At 66.1% G+C, this 23,149-nt stretch overlaps 1 protein-coding gene across 1 annotated transcript; it reads right to left on the minus strand.

Annotated features, from left to right (window-relative positions):
* Nucleotides 1–351: 351 nt before the first annotated feature.
* On the minus strand, nt 352–21,708 carry GPC1 (glypican 1; the record flags this gene model as incomplete). The annotated part of the gene is made up of 9 exons (XM_080720019.1): nt 352–584; nt 844–1,019; nt 1,154–1,287; nt 1,393–1,512; nt 1,604–1,734; nt 2,543–2,708; nt 3,306–3,697; nt 5,144–5,302; nt 21,543–21,708. 9 exons carry the CDS (start codon nt 21,706–21,708, stop codon nt 352–354), a joined length of 1,677 nt encoding a protein of 558 aa, XP_080576145.1.
* Nucleotides 21,709–23,149: the final 1,441 nt, after the last annotated feature.

The raw sequence follows: 23,149 nt of genomic DNA on the forward strand, positions 1-23,149 counted from the left end.
ACGGGCTCGCGGGGCATTGCTAAAGGCAGCCTCCTCCGTGGACCTGGGAGGCTGCTGCTGTGGTGGTGCAGGGGGAGGGGGCGGGCAGCCAGAGGTGCCCCTGAGGTCCCTGAAGTACAATGGCTTTTGGGGACACTGGCTCCCAGCTGACCTGAGGACCCTCATACAAAATTAAAAGCCAGGGTGACAGGGAAGGCCAGGCCAGGGGCCAGGGCCCCACGCAGTCAACCCAGCACACAGAGCCACTGTCCGGTTCTGCCCCAGCCTTTGCAGGCCCAGGGGAGATCAATATGGTCTGTTCGCATCTGGACAAAGTCAGTCCTTGGCCTCGGTCCTGGGGGCGGTGGGCAGTTACCGCCACCGAGGCCTGGCTGCTGCGAGGACCAGGGTGAGGAGCAGGAGCAGGAGCAGAGCTCGGGGCTGGGGGAGGCTGGCGGCCGAGGCCTTCTGCCCCTCCCGCTCTGACAGGCCTGGGAGGGCATGGGTCGAGGGCGTGTGAGAGCTGGAGCTCTTCCTGCCGACTCTCCGGCCGCAGACGTCGTCCAGGCAGCCGCCGCCGCTGCCTGAGCCACTGCCCTCGTCACCTGGGGAAGAGAAGAGGCTCCAGCAGCCATTCCCACCCACTGGGGGACCTGAGCATCTTTGTCTGAGGGAGTTGCATCCAGGCACCCTGGCCACGGCAGCCTGGCCTGCAGGAAGCCTGTAGACGGCTCCGCTTGCACTGGCCCTCCCATCCCTGCCTGGACACGGAGTTGGGCACCCACCCCCCAGCAGCAGCACCCTTGCTGACCCCCACGCCGTCAGCACCCCGGAGCCCCCACCCCGGCCTGGGCGGGCCCTCACTGGCATCCTGGAAGTCCACGTCATTGCCGCTGTGGGCACCCCGCAGCCGGTTGGTCATGATCTTCAGCTGCATGATCTGCTGCCGGATGGTCATGTCGGGCTTGGTGATGTCCACCTCCACTTCAGGGTTGTTGATCTGATTGGCCAGGCCATCGCCCATCACCTCGGGCAGGTACCTGGGGCAGGGCGGGCCGAGCCCAGGTCACTGACTGGCTGGCAAGGGGGCCTGCCCTTGAGAGACACGCCCCACCCCCAAGTCCAGACACCGGTGGGCCTCCACCTCGGCGTGGCTGCCCGCCCGGCCACTCACCGGCCCTTGGCCAGCCCGTTCCAGCAGCGGTCGTCACTGGCCGAGCTCACGGCCATCTTCTCGCTGCACAGAGTCCCTGGGAGGCTGGTCCAGAAGTCCTGCACGTCACGGAGCTGGGCCTTGGCCTCAGAGACCTGGCGGGCAGCAGTTGGCACAGGCACTCAGCAGCCTGCCTGCACTGCCCGTCCTGCCCCTACCCTGCTCCCAGGTGCTGCCGCGGCCGGCTGAAGGCCACTCACCAGCTTCTCCAGCGTGCCCGTGGGGGGCTTCTCCTGCAGTGCCAGCTTGCCCCGGCGCCGCTTCTCCTCAGGCCCAGAACCCTGGGGGTTGACCCTGGGGTTCCCACAGCCCTGGATGACCTGGGGAGGCACCGCAGGACCTTGGCGTGTTGGGCCGGGTGGGCGAGTCTAGGCGCCCCACCCCATGCTTCTCCAGCCCTCCCGCCCGCACCTTGGCCGTGAGCGCGTCCCTGTTGTCCTGGAGGGTGCCGATGGCCTCTGCCAGCCACGTGTGCACGCTGCCGATGACGCTCTCCGCACCCGACGGGCCCCAGAACTTGTCAGTGATGAGCACCATGGAGTCTGCGGGCGGCAATGCGCACACAGCCCCGGGTGCAGGTTAACAGCACGGCCTTGGCAGCACCAGGCCGGGGACCCCAGGGCACTGGGGTCTGGCTTGCTCTTAGGTGTGCGGCTTGCAGCACCTGCGAGCACGGTGCCCACCTCACACATGCCCAGGGGCACAGGCTCACATGGACACACAGGGGCGTAATCTGCCGGCCCGCTTAGCCTCGGGTGTGTCCACATTAGCTCACACGGCACTGACATGCTGGCTGGCCCAGTACATGTCAGGCTGTGCACATCTGTACACATACACCGGCTTGCCCCATGCCAGCATGTACATGCTACCTTGAGTGTGTTCACATGTGCACACTAGCACATGCTATGTGTACATTTTATACATGCTGGTATGTTTTCTTGTTGGTTCATATCATGCCATCACATGTACATAAACACAAATATGTTGGCCCATGATATCGGCACAGAATACTCACATGAAGCACACTAACCCACCTCACATCAGCAGACATGCACATCTACATGTGTGCGGGCATGCACACCCAGCTCAGTGTGCAAGGACACTGGCCCACTGTGAGGTGCCTATGTATGCTTCTCGTGCTGGCTCCCACCTGCTAGTGCATACATGTTAGCTCATACATGTGCTGTCCCACTTTATACCACACACGTGGCACGTATGCGTGTTGAAGCGCTTGCTCGGTGAGGCAGGACAGGACTCACAGACCCATGGGATGTGGAAAAGGAATCTGCCCTCAAGCCCACAGCCCCCAGGCGGCCCCGGTCCAGGTCCCCAGGCCAGGAGAGGGCTCACCTAGGAGGTTCCTCCACTCGGCGTCCAGGTCCGCCTGGTTGGCCAGGCAGCCCTTGAGCACGTTTCTGCAGTAGTCGGGGCAGGGCCGGGCGCCGGGGACCCCCAGGCAGTGTGCACAGTAGACCAGCTTCATGACGGCCCGAGAGCACTCGGGGCCCAGGGGCACCTGGGGAGCGAAGGCCCTGTGAGCACGCCGGCAGGCTGCCGTGCCTCAGCCCGACACGAGGGGTCTTGGCTCTGCGCCCACGAGCACTGGGACCCTGACGGACCTAGCTGGCCACTCTGGTGACCAGGACTGTCCTGGGCTCTCTGCTCGCCTGGCAATGGGAATGCCGCGATCACACAGGGAAGGAAGCTGAGGCTCAGGACGGGATGGTAACCTGTCAGGGAGCCTGGCTGGAGGGGACAGCTCACATCCGGGTCCGCCTGCAACCTCCCCCGTGGGCCAGGCAGATGCTGTCCCATGCAGAGGCTCCACTGGCTGGCCAGGCCTGAGGAGTCCCAGACTGCTCAGGCCCTATGCACATCGTTTTCTCGAATCTCCTATCTGCCCTGAGCCCCACAGCCAGCCCTGGCATCCAGCCGCAGGCCCTCTGCGGGGTGTGTGTGTGTGTGTGTCATGGCGGGGGCGGGGTCATGGCGGCAGGTACGTGCCACTGGCTGTGGCTGATGCGGAAGAACGGCAGCTGTGGGGCTGGACCAGGAGGCTTGGGGACAGTGGGACGAGGAGCCCCTGGGGCAGAGCTCGGGGCTGCGTGCGCACCTGGGCCACCTTCCGGACCACGTCGCCGGCCACACCCAGGCCCTGCACGAAGGCGCGAGCTGCCACGAAGGCGCGGGTGGCCCGCAGGCGTAGCTCACGCGGGGCCTCCCCGAAGGGCCGCAGGGTGTCAGCCTGCTTGCCCAGGCAGTCCAGGTACTCGTCGGGCAGCTGCAGCTGTGGGTGCAGCTGCCTGAAGAGGCGCTCGAGCAGCCGGGCCCAGAACTCAGCCAGCGTCTCCTCCAGGTGCAGGTTGGCCCCGCGGTAGTAGAGGCGCAGCTCGGCGTACAGGTCCCGGAAGACCCGGGTGTTCTGCGTGTACAGGTCCCCGAAGGCGCCGGGGAAGGCGTCCTGCAGCACGCGCTCCGAGTCGTTCAGCAGGCTCTGGAAGTGGTCTGCACACAGGGGAGGGGCGTGAGGCCTGCAGGACTCCTGCTGCCTGTCCATCCCCCCAACCACCTGGAAGCTGGCTGGGCAGGGAGCCTGCTGCTCCTTAGGGCCCAGCTCATGTGCTCATCAGGGCTGGACACCCAGCTGCAAAGACTGCCTGGGTCCCACGGGCCTCCACCACAGGGCTCCTCAGACCTTGCCCTCCTGATGGGGCACAAGGCCCAGGCGGGGTCCTCTCTTGGTGATCACAGGCCCCGAGCCCTCAGGCCTCCGCTGTGGCTCCAGTGGCCATTTTCAAGCTGAGCCTTGAGCAGTGAATTCTCTCGGACTTGGTGACCCACTGGGGACTCCCAGAGGGCTGCAGGTGGGTGAGCCCCACGGCAGGAGGGGCCAGAGCGACCCTACTTTCTTATCTGCCCTCTATGCCCCACCCCGTGCTTCCGGTGTGGCGGCCTCTCTCCCTCCCTGCCCAGGCTTGGCACACCCCTGCAGCCCAGAGCCTCAGGTAGGCGCCTTCTGGGGACTTGGAGACAGCTGTGAGCATGTGCTGTAGCTTAGGGAAATGCCCTTGTGCCCCATGTGCCTGGGATGGGGCCTGGACAGAAGTGAGACTTTACCATCCCTAACTGTGCAGACTCTCCCCAGAGCTGGGGCCACCTCTCCCCCCATGCCAGGTGCCGGGGCTGCAGCTGCTCCGTGTCACGACCCCTGAGCTGAGGCCCAGCAGGCATGTGGCTCCTCAGGGTGCCTGTCCCGGCGATGGGAGACATCCCAGGGAACCTGGGAGGCCACGCTGCAGTGCACAGGGAGGGGCAGGTCATGAAAGGGAGACCCACTGCGCAGCCAGAGGAAGCCGCTGCGGCTGGCCCCAGAGTGCCAGGCTCACAGTTCTTGTCCTTCGGCTGCAGGGACAGCACCTCTGCCCAGCTACCTCAGCTCAGAGATCACTGGGGGACACCTTGTCCTGCTGGAGGTGCCTGGGGGGTCATGTCACACTGCCACTGGCTGCTTAGGGCTGCCGCTCTGGGCCTGGGTTCAGTGAGGGGCGGAAGAGTGATGCCCACAGCCTCCAGAGGCCCACAGGGGTCCCTGCTCCAGCTATTCCTGCTCCCGGTTGCAAAAGGCCGAGGGGCGGCCTCCAGGACTCACTGGCTACAAGGATGGCAGCCTGGGGTACCCAGCCTCCAAGGGCGCCCTGGATGGAGACAGGCAAGATGTGGGTGCAGAGCTGGCCCTCTGCAGGTGCTGAGGGGCCCTGCCAGGCACAAGGAGCCCCCGAGGGCAGCCCTGTTGTTCCTCAAAGGCTCCACTCACGGGGGGATACGGACCACTCGGGGACTCACTTGGCCCCTGCTCAAGCCTGAGTGGGAGGGCAGGCTTCTGCTCCGGCCAGTCACGTTCCAGCCTCACCCTCTGCGGAGGCCCGAGGCCCGCCCCCAGCCCATGCTCACCGTCGATGCCTCGCAGCTGGGCAGCCAGCATGGTCTGCAGGGCGCGGGTGCTGTCCCGGAGCGCTGTCTCCAGCTCGGCGCGGCTGCGGTTGGCCAGGTTCTCCTCCATCTCGCTGGTACAGCAGGTGTAGCCCTGGGGGCAGATCCGCAAGTGCTCACCTGTGGGGAGGGCAGGCGTGAGGAGGGGCCGGGAGGCTGCCCCAGCTCAGATGAAGGGCCCTGGGCAGACGCAGAGGTAAGGCTGGGGAGCCCTGGCGCCCAGAGCAGAGCTGGGGAGGGAGGAGGAGTCCAGGCCTCTGTCTCCCCACACCATCCCACCAACAGCTGGGCGCCCTGTGAGGACAGCTCTGCACTGGCCAAAGCCAGGCACCCACTGGAACCTTGGAGGAGTGACGGGAGGCTCTGGGGCAGACAAGAGCCACAAGCAGGGACCGCAGAACTTTGCCCAAGGCCTCGGCCCTGCTGGACACTAGCCACTGCCCCTCGGGGTCCTTGCTGGGCCCTCTCCTCTATTTTCAGTCCCAGGTGGGGCTCTGCTTGTGGGGGCTCCATGCAGGACTTGGCGGAGGCACCCGAGACAAGCTGGCCTTCCCAGGATGTGGGCAGGCGCTGGGTGTAGCTCAACCCCAGAATGCACAGCACAGAGCCCTGTGAGCACACACTAGGGAATTTAATACCAGGGACGGGTGTGTGTTATACATAAGGAAGCCGAGGCTTTCATAGATTAGGTCTCTTGGTCTAGCGAGGGACCAAGCTACCTGCGTTCACGCCCCTGCAGGTCCTAGCCACTCTGTCCCAGCCTAAGCCTGGGGGAGGGACTGCCCCTGGTGCCTCCTGGCCAGGCTTGGAGGAGAGGAGGAGGCAGGGGTCCTGGCGGGACAGGAGCTGGGGTAGAAGGAGGTTCGCAGGGTGGCCAGGACAGTCCTTAGAATGAGCTGCTGCACAGGGGCCCAGAGCTGGTGAGGTCCAGTGCTCACAACTGCAGTGAGAGCCTGGAGCTGGCAGCCCGGGGTGTGGGAAGACAGGGAGGGACGAGCTTGACCTCTGGGGCCTGGAGCTCCAGGGCAAGAGGCTGACGGATGTCCATCTCCCGGAGTAGAGGGCTCTGAGCCAGAGGGGCAGCCATCTGGTGGGCGCTGCTCTGCTGGGAGATGAGACTCAGGGACCTGCTGCCATGGGTCATGAGCCTTGGCTGTGGACAGGCAGGCCAGAGCTCTGGGCAGCCACTGGGGGGGCCACATGAGGGCGTGTAGGGTCTGCCGGGCCCTGCCCCAGGGCGCTCCTGCTTTCTCAAGTCTCAAGCTGGGGCTTTTCCTCTCACTGTTCCGAGGAGGCTAGGATGCTCATCCCAGGCCATTCAGGAGGGAGCCTCCACCTCACAGCCTCAGTGCCCCAGGGCCCATAGAGGGGCTCAAAAGAAAGGGGGCTGCTGTGTGAGGTGTACCAGGGAGGCTGCAGGTGAGGGAGGTACCTGCTGGCCACCCCCAATAGGAAGTCCACCTGAGCAGCCCCGTTCCCTGCCCCCCAAGCCTCCCCAAGGGGCTCTGTGCCCTAGGAGCCAGGCGGAGCTGGCTAGGTCTAGCCTGCTCTGGGGGCCTCACAGCCAGGTAGAAAAGACAAGGGGTACCCCCACCTTCCCCTTCCTGCCTGGGAGGAAAGGCCTCTGGAGGCAGGAGGGCTGGGCATGAGAGCATCCATCAGCCAGCAGGAGCAGGATTCAGAGGGGGCAGGTCCCCCTCATCTTCCCCAAGCCGTGGTCAAGGCCATTCCGCCAGGACGAGCCCCTGAGAGCTAGCTGTTGGTGATAGGGGCGCCTCCTGAAGGAGGTCTTCGGTTCCTTCTGTCCCATGCCGGCCAAGGACATGGCCCTTCTGTAGCGGGGGTGGGGGGCTTCCTGGGTGAGGGCCCACACTGTAGGCTGGGCTGGGCAGTGAGCTAGGGAACAGCCCTGGGAGGAGGCTGCAGGCGTCAGCGTGGGGCTTTAGGCAATAGCCTGGGCTCAGCTGTGACCAGGGCCCAAGGCCAGGCTGGCAGACCACGGGCAGCAGGTGCGCAGGCCGCGCATCCTCGGGCTGGAGGTGTGGTGACTACGGCACTAGGAGGCCGTGGTGGGCAGTGCCCTGCTGGCTCTGCCCACTGAGCCCCTCCCTCTGGGCCCACCCCCAGCCCCTCTACCTCGAAGACCACAGAAAAAGGCTCGGAGGAGACGGAGAAGTGAGGACAGACACCAGAGCAATACGGGCACTCCCCACAGGACCTGGGTGGGGCTCCTCCTCCTGCGCCCCCAGCAGCCCCTGGCCCTGCCTGGCCGCCTCGCCCAGCCAGCCCGGGTGACCTGCGCTGTTCCGGCCGCCCCAGCACAGCCCCCGTCCCTCCCTCCCTCCTCGGACGAACACGGGAGTGAAGACACGGAGCCAGAACCCGGGCGCCGGCCTGAGGGCCCCGGGCAGGCTGGGCCAGGCTGCCCCGAGGCTGCCTGCATGGCAGAGCTCCCTGCTGGAGCTCAAGGCTCGGCTTCTGTCCGCTGAGCCCTTGCCCAGCTCAGACCTGGGCCTGCAGGTTGGTGTCGAACGTCCGAAAGGCAGGCTCCATCAACTCTGCTGCCCCATCCCCTCCCTGCCTGGCCCCTGCCCCCCTCAGAACCCTGAGGCAGGTGTTTTCCATCTTAGGGGTGAGCCCACCAGCAGTCCCCTTCCACTCCAGCCCCAGGGGAGGCGTCGCCATCACCCTCCCCTGCTGGGCCAGCAAATGTCCCCTTCTTTCCTGACCCCTTGGCTGAATTTGCTAGTCGTCTTTATCCTTCTGTAACTCCCCTTCCCTAATCTTGGGGACCCTCTGGCGCACACCTGCAGGTTTGATTTTTTTCCTCTGGGGGGGTTGTTTATTCATTGCGGGCTTGTCCCCACCCCAGACCCTGCCTCCAGCTCGGAAGCCTCCCGGTTCCCAGGCTCCTGCTCAGGACACCACACTGCCTCCAGCACCCAGAGCCCATGGCCGCTTCCTTCCTCTCCCCACCAGCCTGTGGCTTGGACTCCTCGAAGGGCAGGCGCACACCCTCCTGCCACCTGCCCACTCTAGGCTGCGACCGCAAGCTGCAGCCTCACCCCCTCTCCCCGGCATCCCAAGTCACCCCAAGGCCTTGGCCAAGACCCCTGTCCGGACCGCAGTCATCGGCCAGATGGCAGACACAGACCTCGTTTACCCAGGTCCGGCTGGGCAGCCGCCTGTCCCAGTGCCCCGGAGCCTTCCAAGGAGACTGCGCAGTGATGGCGCCCTGCCAAGCTTTCCTCCAGAAGCTCCAGTGCTCACGAGAGCGGGTGCAGACTGGAACGCCCACTCCCTGTGCAGCTCCGAGAGGCTTGCCCCACTACTACAACGCTGCGGTTCAGGGTGGACAGCTGGCTGCCCCGCCTGCCACTGCAGGAGCGCACTGTGCCGACAGCTCCAGCCACCGGCCAGAACACCCCAGGACTCCGGCCCTCGCCCCCACCCCCACCCAGCTCCGGAGCCCTGCCAGGGCCCTTCTGCCTGGCGGGTGCCGGCTGTGGGCAGAGGCTTCCGCAGTCCATTCTGCTCCTGGGCCCCACCCACCTGCAGTGGCCACAGGGTCCCCATGGAGCATGCGGCAGCCTTCCAGGAGCACTGGCAGTGGCCCTGGTTTCCTGGGGACCACCACTGCCCAGGCTCCGGGGGACCCCACACCAACCCGCCCAAGATGCCAGCGCCCTGGCCACTTCCCGTGGGTATCACCCTTGACCACCTGCTGTCTGCCCAGGAAGCTGGCCTGTGAGACCCGCTGGGGGCAGACGTCTGGACCGCGTCTCCCCTCCCCCCAAGCCCCTCGGGGCTGCACTGCCAGCGTGCCCACCCCTCCTGGTCCCCACCCCTCCCCACCCCCTCTTCACCCAATGGCAGGTCACCGCGGCCCTTCGGCGGTGAGGAGCCTCCATCCTGCAGGGACCCGAACCGAGGGGCGTCCATCAGCAGCGGCCCCACCGCTGGGCGGGAGGTTCCATCTCCCGGGCCGCAGGCTCCGGCCCCAGAGCGAGCGCCAGGTGGGCCCCGGCATCTTAACAAAGGCTCGGCCACACCTGCGGCTGCCCGCCAGGCTGGCGCTCGCCCTCGGCCAGGGACCGAGGACCGCGGCAGGCGCAGGCGCGGGCGGCACTGCGGCGCGCTGCGGGCGGCGGGGAGGGGGCGCGGCTGCGGCGGCGCGGGCGGGAAGGGGCTGGCCGCAGTGGGCGCGGCAGCGGGGGAGGGGCAGCTGCGGGAGGGCGGCCGCGGACGGGGGTGCGGGGGGCGGCGGCAAGGAGGGGAGACCCGACGCGGGGGCTGGGGAGGGATGGCGGCGCGGGCGCGGGGGGCGTTCAGCCTGGCTCCCAGCTGGGGCGCCCTCCGGGCCGCGGCTCGGAACCCGGGACCTTGGCGACGGCGGCTCGGGGCAGGCGCGGCTCCGGTGCGGGCGCCCGGGGCCCACAGGACCCACTGGCAGCCCGGGAGGACCGAGCGGGCAGCGGGCGGGCGTCGGCGTGGTCGGGATGGAGGGCTGTGCCGCAGCGCACCGGCGCGCTCGCCGAGGGCGGCTCCCAGCGCGGGGACGCGCCTCCTCCCGCACCCGCCCCGCAGCGTCGGCACCGCCTGCCTTCGTCGCCCTGGCAGCCGCGGGCAGGGGCCGCCCTAGCCCCGGCAGACCCTCCCGCTGCCCACCCTCGCTCCTGCCCCGCACGGGGCGCTCGGGGAGCTGGCCTCTCGTGGGAGGGCTATGGGGGTCGCTGGCTCTGCGGGATGGAGAGCCAGGACCCTCTCCGGTGAACACCGGCTCTCACTGCCGTCTGAGCACCCACCACCACTCACCCTCCAGCCCACACACGCCGGCTCTAACACCCTCATCTGCTTCCTCTCTCAAATACCAAACCCTACCTGGCCACACTCTCCTGCCCAGGCCTGTCTGCTTGTCCAGTCACCGTGCCCCTCCTGGAACACCAGGCGTCGGCTCTCCACCAGCACCCTCTGCTCCCCGTGGGCCCTGGGCTGGCACAGCCCCACCCCCCACTCCAGCGCCTCTCTGCAGCAACTGGGTCCCTCAGCCCCCCACCCAGCCTGCACCTGGGGACACAGAGGCCTGCTGGGCAGACAGCTGTGGAACAGCGGTCCCTGACCACACTGGCCACACACCTAAGAAACCAAAGGAGGCTTGAAAGGCCACCCTCTAAGCTGCTGCACCCTGCTCTGGGACCCCTGGGCAGGCCGTCCTCCTTGCAAACACGGGGCTGGGGTGGGGGGTCTCTTGGCAGAGCAGAAGGCCCAGCCGGATGAAGCCAGGCAACCTCCAGCCTGCAGAACACCAGGTGTTTGTGCCATGCCTGTGGGCTTGTGTCTTGGCTGCAGGGCCACTCCTCGCCGCCGGGGTGCGGTGCTCCCCGAGGCTCTGCCCACCAGGCCATGGTCAGCCCTGGTTTCTCATCCCCAGCCCAGCCAACTGCAGAGGTACTCACCTGAGCCCATCCTCAACAGCTAGGCAGGGGCTGGGTGGGAATGCAGGTGGGGAGGGGTGCTCTGCATGGCTCTCCCCTCTAGCCTGCCCACCCGCCCACCGCTGGGGCCATGGAGCAGCTGGGGAGGCCTACGAGATGCACGAGATGCACGGCGCCTGCCGCCTCCACCATGGGCACACAGGACACTCTAGAACTGCAGAAGGCCCAACCATCTGCCCTGTGAATGCGAACCAGGTAGAGGTGTGTAAACAGATCGGCCGCACCAGAACCTGGAGCAGACACAGCACAGGCTCCCTAAACACAGGCCAGAGCAGGTGAAGGTGAGGTGCCCCGCAGCAGTCACCTCTTACTGCGTCCTCCTCCTCGCCTGCCCCGCCCCAGGAAGCATCCAGGTCCCTCTGGGCTGAAGCCCAGCCCAGCTCTGACCTCCCTCTCTCCTGCCTCTACCCAACACCCAGGCCAGGCAGAGCAATGAATAAATACATACAGATGTTTGACAGGAGAATCTCTGCCCGGTGGGGGCATTCCAAGGAATGAGGCCCACCCTCACGGTAGACTTGGGCCTCTCCCTTAAGCAGGTACCGTTAGTATAGCCGCCTGTGGTGCGGGGGAAGCCTGGCCCCCAGGGCTCCGTGGTGGGCTCTGTGCCATGCCAGGGTCGGCGCCCTCTACAGGCCTGCAACATCTCCCTGGCTTCCCCATTTCACTAACAGCGACACGCAGGGGCCACAGTGGCGGGCGCCAAGGTCACTGGCCAGGAGGGGCTGTGCCAAAGAGCCCTCATCTCCCCACTTTCCCACCGCGGCCTCCCTTGATTCCTGTCCCAGGGGAATTCCTAGGCTGGAGCAGGTGCCCACATGCTCGCTTCCCCTGTGCCCGCCCGGAGAGGCAGCTGTGTGGGCTTCTGAGTTGCAGCCCCGCCCCGCCTTCCTGCAGGCACACTGGGGGAGGGAGGCAGATACCCTACCCACACGGGTGGTGTCTGAATTTCAGATGAACCATGAATTACTTTTTAGAAGGATTCAGCCTCAAAGAACTGAGATCAGGAATCCGAGCAGACACTTAAACAGTGTTTGCAGCTTTTGCGATGGTGAAAAGGTGGAACCAGATGTCTGTGAGCAGCAGAATGAACAAAGAACGGAACGGTATTCATCCTGAAAACGGGACCCTGCCGCACGCACCGCTGGGTGGGCCTCAGGAACGCGTGCTCAGGGAAGGAAGCCGGTCACAGGGGGCGAGCGCCGTGCCCCGCCTGGCGAGGTCCCTGGGGGAGTCACTCAGACGCAGAGGATGGCTGGGGCTGGGGGAGAGCTGCACCGGCAGCTTTAGTTTTACAAGAGGCCAGGTTCTGTTGGATGGATGGATGGGTGGGAATTCACAGCATTTGACTGTGCTCAGCACCATGGAACCATGCACGCAGGGGCAGGTACGGTAATTTTACTGCATGCATATTTTTTCACAAAAATGTCCCTCTCCCCCCCCAAAAAATAACTGGGACAAACGTATTTAGCTAAATACGTGGATATGCGTGTTCCTTCTCTGGAGTTAAAACAGTCGGGACACCCAACGCTACAAGGGTGACTGTCCACCTCCAGTGGAACTGGGTGTCCTGTGTTGGCCTGCTCCACCTTGCAGGACTTTGGGGCTGTGAAGTCAAGCGTGGCTCCATGGTTCCCCAGGACACTGTATCCCACAGCCCCTTGCACTAGCCTGGAAGGCAGGCCCTGGTCCAGCGGCTCGCCCGCCTTCTCAGTTCTCCTGACCCATGCCCACCAACTCCTTGCCCTGCCTGAGCGCTTCCCCACCATCCCTGGAGGGAAGGGAGTGAGTCCCAGGCTTGGCAGCAGTTCCAGGTGTGGACACAAGGCCTCTCCTGCAAAACCAGGGCCTCCTGGGCCTTGTCTGGAGCCAGGTGTGGCCAGCCCTGTGGCCTTTACTGGCAGGGGCTTGCAAGACCATGCAGGGGAACTCAGGCCCAGCCACTCCCAACAGTTACCAACCTAACACGGGGAAGAGCCTTCCCAGCCCCAGCCCCAGCCAGCACCCAGGGCTTCCGGCCAAGCATGCCTGGTGTTCCTGAAGGTGGGATCTGGCCTCTGTGGGCTTTGGAGGTCCGGGGAGCAGGTGGACCTGGGACCCTTCCCCAAGCCCTCAGCCCCTCTCAGGGACATTCACACCTAAGTCCCAGTGGAGACAGGGTCACACCTGGTACCATGGCCCCACCTGTGCATGGGACGCAGGATCAGGGACACGGGAAGCAGGGTAAGGGGTGGGTGGTATATGGCCAAGGCAGTCCCCTGGCGGCAGGTGGCTGAGGGGAACCAGTTCCAGTCCCACAGTGTCCAAGGGACAGCATCAAGGCCAACCGAGCCTGAGGAGGAGCCTCTGCCGGAGCTGTCCAAACCCTGGCCTGACTCTGCACACGGATGGCCAACGTGACTTCCAGGTGACAGCAGCAGGTCCTCCTCCAGCAGGAACCTCCCCCTCCTGGAGCCTGAGCCCTCCTGCCTGGGGTCCCCGCCCACCACTGGCCTTGTGGAAGCCAGGACTTGTAGAAAAGAACAGGCCTCCCTACCTGACAGGTGCTCCCTACGCAACACACAGCAGACACTGAGAGGTTCAGCAAGCCGCCCAAGGTCACACAGCAAAAGACTGCAGACGTGCCCTTAATCCAGGCAGGTTAGCGGGGTCCGGCTGACCAGGCTTTGGACTCTCGAGGGTAATCTCTACTTGGAAGCAGGCCTCTCTCCTTAAGACATGTCCCTCGGCCAAGGGTATAGTTTTATCCACTAGCCTGGCAGGCCACTCCCTCAGAGCTGTGTCGACTGCCATAAGGACAAAGGCAAGCATCTCGAGACCCCGCCCTCTCTCAGCCTCTGTTCAGGTGCCGCCTCTTCTGAGCAGCCCTTCTGGTACCCTCCTTCCTCAATTCCACACTGACCGTCCGCCCCGCCCCCTCCAGACAGAGGGTCCTGGAGGGCAGCTCTAGGGGTCTCTGTGCAGAGGCCCTGGCTCATAATGGACCCCCAGTCACACCTGCCCAGAATGGCTCCAGGGTCGGCCACAACCTCAGCTGCTCCAACTTCCAGGGCCGCCCCAGGTGCTAGAGAGGCACTAGGGCTTCAGTCCCACGGTAGGGGGCGACATCCCAGACCCCCTCGAGGATGCAAAGCTCTAGCCCGCCTCCAGCCCCATCCAGGTCTCTGGTCCTTCCGGGACTGCTGCTCCAACACTCTGGGTCTCGGCTGCTGACTGCTGGTGTGGAGGCCAGGCCCCTTGGGCAGGGAAGAGGCCTGTCAGGTGCACAGGATGCGCCTGTGTGCTGAGCCTGGGGTGGCCAGCAAGCTTCAGGCAGCGGCTCAGCTGCATCTGGGGCCCAGCCTGTCCTCTGGTCTTTCCAGTTGAGCCCGGGGGTGGGGGCTGCGTCCCTGTGGGCCCCCGACTGCAAACCTCACACGCAGGCGCTGTGTGCACCTGTGGTTCTCTTCCCACTGCTGTGTGACGTGTGGCCTGTGGTCCAGCAAGGCTGATCTCAGAAAACCTCGGCGGCTGGTGCACCACCGAGGAGGGGAGCACTTTCATAGGCCGCTCTGTTTCAGCACCAAAAACAGTGCCCGGCGCACAGTAGGAGCCCAAGGAGGAGCCGCACCTCGGGGCTCAGAGGGCCTGCGATCCCTAGCGACCTACCACGCAGGGGCTGGGGCCTCGCTCCCTGCTCAGCTCCGACCCTCGGCGGTGGCAGCATCTCCTGGCCGCAGACCCCCAGGTGCCCCCAGGCTTGCTGCCCAGGGCCCCTGAGCTCTGAGCCGTGGCCCGTACCAACAGGAGATGGCTGCAGGCCCCTTCCCAGAATGTCACTTGGTTTTGAGTAAAGCTAAACAGAGGACCAAGGTGGAAACCCCGTCACTGGAATGTTACAGAACAAACTGCGACACGCTCTCTTCCCAGGAACACGCTGTCCTGGGAAAGCTGGCGGTGATGCCAACGCCGCTCGGAGCCACAAGTGTGTGCCACAGACGTAGAGACGGGATGCCTTCGGTGACGCCAACGTGGCCAAGCCCAGTCCTGCGGCCCTGGTGTGGGGGTGAGCCTGCTGGTTGAGGTCAGCCTCCTTCTACCACACTCAGGAGCTCTTGGCAGCCGGCTGCAGCCCTCACTGCATCCCACTTGGTGACCCCTGGCTTACACTGCCACACCCAGCCTGTCACCAGCTGGCCATCCTCTGGACCCTCCCAGGGCACCCTTGAGTCCCGGATGAGTGCTTCTCGGGGAGCCCCTGACCCCAGCACCAGCAAATGCCAGGCGCCCCCACATCCCTGATCATAGCTCCTAACTGGGACCCCATTACCCCAGGAAGCGAAGGTTGTCTGACTCAGAATCCTGCACCAATCCCAGGTGTCAAGTTACTGGGAGGGAGGACGTCAGGACACAGCAAAGTCCTGGCTGTGGCCCCACCCACGGCAGCACTGTGGGGCCCATTAGGACAGAGCCTTGTCCCTTTCAAACACCCGTGTGGTCCAGCGTGTCCCCAGCTCCATGACAACAGCAAACGTGTACACGCCTGAGCCAACCCTGGCTGAGGGTGGCGTCAGCCTTGTCCCCAGGGCCTGGCAAATGGCCACAGATGGGTGGGATATATTCCCAGGGCCCCGGCAGCCTCCAATGGGCACTCGTGGCACAGACACCTGAGGACACGCTTGGACGTCACACAGGCTCACCACAGAGACAGTCCAGAGGACCACAGGTGGCCTCAGTCACAGGACAGTGGTGGCACCCACATGGGGCTGCCTGCAGGGCTCAGAGCTGCCCTGCGTGTCTCGGGCCTCAGTCCCTGGGAGGGAGGGTGGCCAACCCATCCCATCCTGTCCCATGGTACTGCAGCCTGAACCCGCTGTGCAGAGCCGTCTAGCCGGGGAATAACCAAGGCTTAGGAGTGGGTGGGTCTGCCTGGCCATGGGCTGCAGGATTGGGGCCTGGAAGCCCCAGCCACATTTCTCGCTAGACCTTCTGGGAGGTCAGGGGCAGGATGAAGGTCCCATGACTTCCAGGGTGACTGGCACCCCTTGTCCCTCACAAGCAGGCGGGCAGCAGGGCTAAGGCGCTAGCTCGTGGCCACCAGAAGGGCCGGCTCTGACCTGGGGAGGGCTGCCTGGGTGTGGTCGGCTGGGACCTCTGTCTTCTCAGCCAGCCAGCTGGCCAGCCTGCCCATGTTCTCTTGTGGCTTTGCCTTGGGCCTTGTCCACAGCCCCACACCCTCTGGCCCCTTCCAGCCCTGGCCCCTCCGGACACCCAGGAGTCTGTCCTGGGCCCAGCTCCACCCTTTGGCCTGAGCACACCCTGCAGTCTGGACACAGCTCCCTGCCTATGGGCCAGCCCCACTCCAGGGCCCTCAGCCCGAGGTAGCTTGGGTACCCTCTGCCCCTGTGGGCATTGGGGTGAGCTTGGTCCGGGGCGAGGGCCAGCTAGGTGGCAGGCCTCCAGCCATAGCTCTGCCCTGATCCCAGGAAGCCCTCCCTGGCACTCAGTTTCCCCAAGGTGTGCTCGGTCCCCATCCTGCCCACTCTGGGCGGTAGGAGGGAAGAGGGGCCTCCCTCAACAGCCAACTCCTGCTAGTCTGTCCACTTGTAGGCCACACGCAGGGCTGACGGGCTGACCTGCGAGGCCGACTGCAGGGCTTCAGGCTGGTCCTCGCTCAGCACCAGCTGGGAGCCCTGGGCTCCGGCTCCCGGCTGCGTCCCCTTGGGCCCGGCCTCTGGGCTGGCATGTGGTGGCATCCTCTGCGATGCAGCAGGGATGGCGGGCAGGGCCCAGCGCCCCTGAGGGACCAGGTCACGCAAGATGGCAGGGAGTAAAGTTGAGTGAGCCCCGGGGGGCGGCCCTGTCACCCTGCCAAGCCTCGAGGACCCAGGGAGCACGAGTATAAATGAGCAGCAGCCTCCACCGAGCCCGGCGGGAGAGGCGGCCACACCGCAGCCTACTGCTCTGCGGCAGTGCCCTGGACGTCCACCTGAGACTCGCTCCCCTCGGCCTGCAGCCTCTCCTGCTCTCCGGGGGACACGGCACCGAATCAGGACTCTCCTGGCCAGCCCCCCACGGGTCCTCGGACGCAGCCTCACTGCCCACCACCCTGGCTCTGACAGTCCACAGTCAAGTGGCCCCGGCACTGGGACACCCGGGCATCACACAGCAGCCCCAGCCGGCCCGACACGGTCCAGGGAGGGAGGAGACCGGCCAAGGACCAATCACGTGATGGCAGGCACCGGAGATAAGGTCTCCTAAGTCGGTGGGGACCAAGCTGTGCCCCAGGACCCAGCGGGTGGGTGGGGCAAGGAGCAGGTGGGGAGGGGTCTGACTCCCTGCCATGGTCACTAGGAAGGTCTGGGTGCCAGAGAGCGGGGCAAGGCCGCCCTCAGGTGGCCACAGTCCTGAACACCCAAGAGCCCAGGATCTCTGTGGCCAGGAGGAAGTTCTGAGGAGCGGCAGAGGCGATGGTGGCTGGCACCTTGCCGAGAGCTGGGGTCCTAACCCCCAGGATCCAGAAGCGACCCTGCTTGGGTACGGGTCTCTGCAGCTGTAACTGGTTAAGCTGAGATCAGATGGGTGGGCACGAATCCAAGTGACTGGTGTTCTAAAAAGAAATTTGGAGACAGACATGCACACGGAGAGGCCTGCAAAGATGAAGGCCGATGGACAAGTCAGGGAGCGCTGGGCGAGGCCAGGCGCAGCGCTCCCTCCCTTGGCCCTCAGAGGGGCAGGCCGGGATGCCCTGACCTCCGACGTCCAGCTGCACAGCCACCAACAGATGCCGGCAGCTCAGCCGCTGTTTGGAGCTCTCTGCCATGGTGGCTGCGGGAGCCAGTCTGCTCCCGACCTCCACAGCGGAGCTCCGCTTGGCACACTGGGCAACCCCAAGCAGTCCCCACCCGAGTGGAGTGTCCAGACCAGGGGAGCCCAAGGTTGCGCACGTCAGGGACCCAGGGAGACGGCTGCTGGGCTGTTCCGTGCTGCAGGGAACACCAGGAGCGATGCTACAGTGGCCGTCAGAGGAGCTGTCAGGCTGGCCTGGCCCCAGAGCTTCCCACACCCACCGGGGCTCCTGACTGGGCAGTGGCATTGCCCTCATGCCTCAGTTTCCCTGGCACCACCTTACTGAGAATAGCTGAGGTGGCAAGAGGCTGGGACCTGCTCCCTAGAGACCAGGGCAGTTCTCATCTCACACCTGGCTGCCCCGTGCTCCCACCCAGGGGTGGGGCGTGGCCAGGGACTGTGCCTCAACAGCCCCATGCCAGCCAGGAGACTTCAAGCAGCTCAGGGCACCTGCCCAGGCCTGTTCCAGACAAACGCCACCAAGGTGGGCCCAGCGGTGAGGCCCGGCGGGCGCTCGAGGCAGGCGGCCCCAGCCTGCAGCCCTTTGTAGAACCCCAGCAGCAACTCACACCCCAGGACAAGCTGGGGTGGCTCAGGGCTGAGGTAAGGAGACACTGGCCCCCTGGACCCCAGGCTGGACCTGCCTTGGGTGTGGCTGTGGCCAAGGCCCTCTCCCAGCTGCTTCACATCCCTTCTGCCCTCCTCTTGGCTCTGAAGCCCAGCTCTGCTGCCTGACCACCGGGCCGGTGTGCCCTCGGTTGCCCTCTGAGGCCCTGGGCAGGCCTGGAGCCAGGCTGTCGCCAATAAGCGCTGGTGTTAGCTCAGTGCAAAGACGTGGTTCACCAAAACACCTGCCTGTCTAGCCCCCTCAGCCACTCCTGGAGAAGGCGCCTGTCCACTCAGCGCTCGTGGATAGGGTGCTGCCCACTACTCCTGGGGACCTGGACGGAGCACGGCAGTAGCCTCTCTCTGCTGGGGGCACGCTCAGGACTTCTCTTTGGGCTGGTCAGCAGCACTGCCAGGTCACCCTCTGTGCACACCCAGGGCTACCCACTGTGCACCACTGGTCTGGGTGTGCCCCCCCCCCCCCAGTGCAGAGCTGGAGCAGGCCCCAAAGACCCACAGAGGGGAAGGAGGGATGGGGGAGTTTCAGATAAGGGTGGTTCAGAATCCTAAGGGCCGAGCCCAGGCAGGGTGTGGTGTGGTGAAAGCAGGCGGTGATCGCCAGGGCCTGGCTGAGCTTCCAGAAAACGCAGAGCCCAAGAGCAGCTTGAGCTGGCTTTCCTGGGTGGCAGCTGGTGCCAAGGCTTTGGGGTCAACTAGAGTGGGCCCTTAGCAGCCGTGGCTTTTCAGGGCCTGGATCTCATCTGCAACATGACATGGGTCCACACGGGCCCTCCCGTGTAGCCTCACAAGGAAGCTGGTTCAGTGGGCACTAGCAACTTCTGGACGCCACTGCCTGGGGGGCGTGCAGGGGCCTCTGCAGAAGGTCCTCCTCTGCCCCAGGCTGCCCGCAGCGCCTGCCAAGCTCTCCAGGGGATCTCTGGGGTGGGGTGGTGGTAAGTCTCCCTGTTCTTGTGCATGAAGACACAGGGGAACGAGAGCTGGCGAGGCGTCCACCTGGAGGAGCAAGTGGGCTGTCCAGCAGGAGGCTTGGCTAGAGCACAGCGCCCTGCTGGATCCTGGTTCCCTTGGGCACCCCAAAGCCTGGCCCAAGGATGATGAAACCTCTGCTTCCTCCCACAGCTAGAGGCGGGGGGCCGTGTCGGGGGCCCATGCGGAGAGCTTCTGCCTCCTGGACAGCTTGGGGCACACAGAACCTCTGGTCTGGAGGGACAATGGGCCAGGCAACTTCTGGGGGGCCTGTTGACTTCAACTGAGGAGCGGAGGCTGGTTGGCTCTAGGACTAGTGAGGACAGCCCTTTGTAGAATGTGGGAAGGAATACAGGCCTCTGAGGACCCCCCCAAATGTGCTCACCACACAGGCCACCAGAGCCTGCCCAGAGAAGATTCCCTGAGGCTGGGACGGGGCTCAGTGCAGGCTCCAGGGTGTGGGGTGCCGCCCCGCCTGGCAGGCAGGCTGTGACTCAGAGCACAGGAACCACATAGCAGCTTCAGCCACAGAACAGCCCTGACCCCCCCAGGTCCCCCAACCCCAATGCTGCACTCTGGCCGGTTCTCCTCTGCCCCAAGCTGGAACCCTGACATCAGGGCTATAATGCAATCTGACAGGTGCCCTCCCCAGGACAAGCCTGGGTCTAGCCCACAGGTGTGTGCTCAGGGCTGACAAAGGAGAACCAGACAGAGGTGGTCCCCATCCATCCCTAAGGGCCCCAGTGAAGAGCAAGCCCCAGGGGGCTCTGGGAGGCTCAGGCAGGTGCTCAGGGACACCTGTGGCCCCACAACAGCCTTGCAAGCTGGGCAGAGCAGCTGCCGGCTATGGCGTGATTCAGCAGGTGCCCACGACTCCACCCACCTTGCCGGCCCAGCCCTGGTACAAGAGTGCTGTCCCCCTCACTCCACAGAATGGGACAACTGTCGTCACCACCATCCGGCCAGGACGTCCAGGACACCGACTGCCTCTGCAGGGGCCCAGATTCCCCATCAATGCCCCCCTTTTTTATAAGCAAAGTGTCCTGTAGCCCAGGTTCCCTGGGTGGCAGCTCAGAAAGAAGGCTACCCATGTGCTCAGCCTACCTACCCACCCTTTCGGCCCTGAGGCCGTGTGGGTGACCACCCCACCCAGGCTGGGCGAGCTGGGCCTGCACAGAAACTCAGCCGCTCCAGCTCCAGGGTGCACAGCGCTCTGGAAATACAGGGGCCGGGGCAGCACCTACCCAGTACCCAGGACCCTGGACCCAGAGCTCCAGGGAGGGTGGTGCCACCAGGGGCCACCAGAGGGCGCCCGGTCCCCAGAGGCTGAGCCCAGGGGCAAAGCTGGAGGGGACGCTGGGCTAGGGCTGTCCCAGAACTCTCCTGGGAGGTCACTCTGCTTCCCCCAACTCACGTGGGCTTACTCTCTGGGCACGACAGGGTGCAGCCACCGGGGCTCTGGGGGGAGCGCCCCTGCCTCACATGCCTGAAGGAGGTGGCACCTGGCCACAGCAGTGGGCACTGGTCCACGGCTGGCAGAACATGTAAGGGCACCCACAGGCCCCAGCCGGGTGGACGTCACCACCTACAGACACCCAGGCAGCCTGCTCCTTTGGGGTCCCTAGCCCCCTGCAGACCCCACAGCCGGGGCAACAGGACGCAGCCCCACCTCAACTCTCACCTGCTTCCTTCGCCCTGGCGCTGCCCACTCTCCTGCCCACGCTGGGTGTACCTGGGAACGGCAGCCCGCCTCACCAGCGAGTTCAAGGAGGTCCCAGTAGGCTTGAACACATTTCCAAGAGCTGTGGGACGGATGGCTTCTTCAAAGACCCTGGGCTGGTGTTCAGGCAAGCCACGGGGCCACCCGAGTACCCTGGCATCTGAGGGGGGGTGTTCAGCAGGCAGCTCAGGGCTGCACGGGGCCAGTCCCTGGCTTGTGTGGTGGTGGGGGGGTGAGTGGGGCACCACGCAGACGTGGGCCGAAGGCTCTGCTCCTCCTGGGCCGGGTGCTGAGTCCGGCTGCCTGCCCCACTCAGCAAGGCTGAGCCCGGCCCGGCCCGAGGGATGCTGCCGCGGCCTCGCTCACAATGCCGGCGGCGGGCCACCCCGCAAGTTTGGGAGGCGCCCCCAGGGCTGACCTTGCTCGCTGCGCCGAGCCTGGGCACTGACCCAGGGAAGCTCCCGGGCCGAGGCTGGGGCCCGGAGCCGGAGGTCCCTCGGGCTCTGCGACCCGGGGGCCCGAGCTCACGTGCAACCCGGTCCCCAGAGCGCCTCCCGGGAGGCAGGGAGGGCGGGCCGCGGCCCCGCACCCAGGGCCCAGCCGCCGGGCCGCTCCTCTTACCGAGAGCCGACCGGCCCCGGGCGGGCCGGGGCGCGACCACCTGCGGCTGGGCCGGGGGCGCGGGTCCGGCGCGGGGGCCCGAGCTGGCGCGCCTCGCACTCACCCGAGATCTCGGCCTGGGGCACGTCGCTCAGGCTGAAGCCCTTGGCGCCGTAGGTCTGGCGCACCTCGCCGCAGCTCCGGCTCCGGCCGGCCGGGTCCCCGCGGGCGCAGGCGGCCAGCGCGGCGGCGGCGCACAGCAGCCAGCAGCCGGCGGCCCGGCGCGCCATGGCGCCCGCTCCGCTCCGCCGCGGCAGAGCCCGGCCCGGCGCGCCGAGACAACAAAGCGGCGGCGGGGCGCGGGGCGCGAGGTCCGCTCGTCGGCCGCCGGCGCAGAGCCCAGCGCCCGGCGCCTCCCCCGCGGCCGGCCCCTCGCGGCGGGCGGGGCGGGCGGGGCGGGGTCTGCGCGGCCCGGCGAGCGCACCCCGGCCGCCGCGGAGGCGGAGCAGCGCGCCAGCAGGCCGCGCCGGGTCCCCAGGCGCCCCGCGCCCAGGCGGCCGCACCACCTGTGGGGGTGGGGCGGGGTGGGGCGGGGGCCGCCGAGGCCGGGCTTCCCCCGCCGGACGTGACATCACGCCCTCCGCGCGCCAATCGGGGCCCTCCCCGCCCCCGGCCCAAATCTGTCCCCTCCCCCATCCCCATCCCATCCCATCCCCATCCCCATCCCCATCCCCATCCCCATCCCATCCCCATCCCATCCCCATCCCCATCCCCATCCCATCCCATCCCCATCCCATCCCCATCCCCATCCCTATCCCCATCCCCATCCCATCCCCATCCCCATCTCCATCCCCATCCCCATCCCCATCCCATCCCCATCTCCATCCCCATCCCATCCCCATCCCCATCCCCATCCCATCCCATCCCCATCCCATCCCCATCCCATCCCATCCCCATCCCCATCCCCATCCCCATCCCCATCCCATCCCCATCCCCATCCCATCCCCATCCCCATCCCATCCCCATCCCCATCCCATCCCCATCCCCATCCCATTCCCATCCCCATCCCCATCCCCATCTCCATCCCCATCCCATCCCCATCCCTATCCCCATCCCCATCCCCATCCCTCGGCTCGGTCCGGCGTCCTGCGCCCTGGCCTGGCGCGCTGCTCACTCCTCGGCTCCGCGGCGCCCGCTCCCCGCCCCCCCCCCCCCCCCCGCCTCGGTCCTCCCCTGCACCCCGTGCCAACCCCTCCTCACGCATCCTCGTCGGCTGCCTCTCCGCCGGCCCAGTTCGCACCTGATGTTTTTGTGGAGGAGGACGGGGACTAGCGCTCGAGGGAAACTGGCCGAGAAACTAGCCCTCGCAGGCTCTGGGTCTGCCGAGAGGCAGGAGTTGGGGACCGCGTGTTTTGGTCTCTCCACGTGACTCTGCATGCTGGAGAAACAAAAGCGGAGGCAGAGGCGGGCCTGGGGGCTGGGCTGCGGGCGGGGCTGGGGGCCTCTGGGTAGGTGGGACCCGCGGGTCTGGCGGTGGGGGGCGAGGAGGGCAGCTGGGCAGCAGGTGGACAGTGCCGTTGGCGCCGCGTGCAGCCTGGGTGCCCGGGCTGCTCCGATCGGTGCTGGGGCCTGACCAGCTTGGGGCTCCTCGCAGTGGTGTTGCCCTTTCCCGCTTGCTATCCCCTCTGCGGTGTGGGCAAAGCCTCCCCGCTTACTACCGCGGCCGACGGG

The sequence above is a fragment of the Muscardinus avellanarius genome, assembly GCF_963383645.1.
Source record: "Muscardinus avellanarius genome assembly, chromosome: 2".
In the NCBI taxonomy this organism is placed as follows: Eukaryota; Metazoa; Chordata; class Mammalia; order Rodentia; family Gliridae; genus Muscardinus; species Muscardinus avellanarius.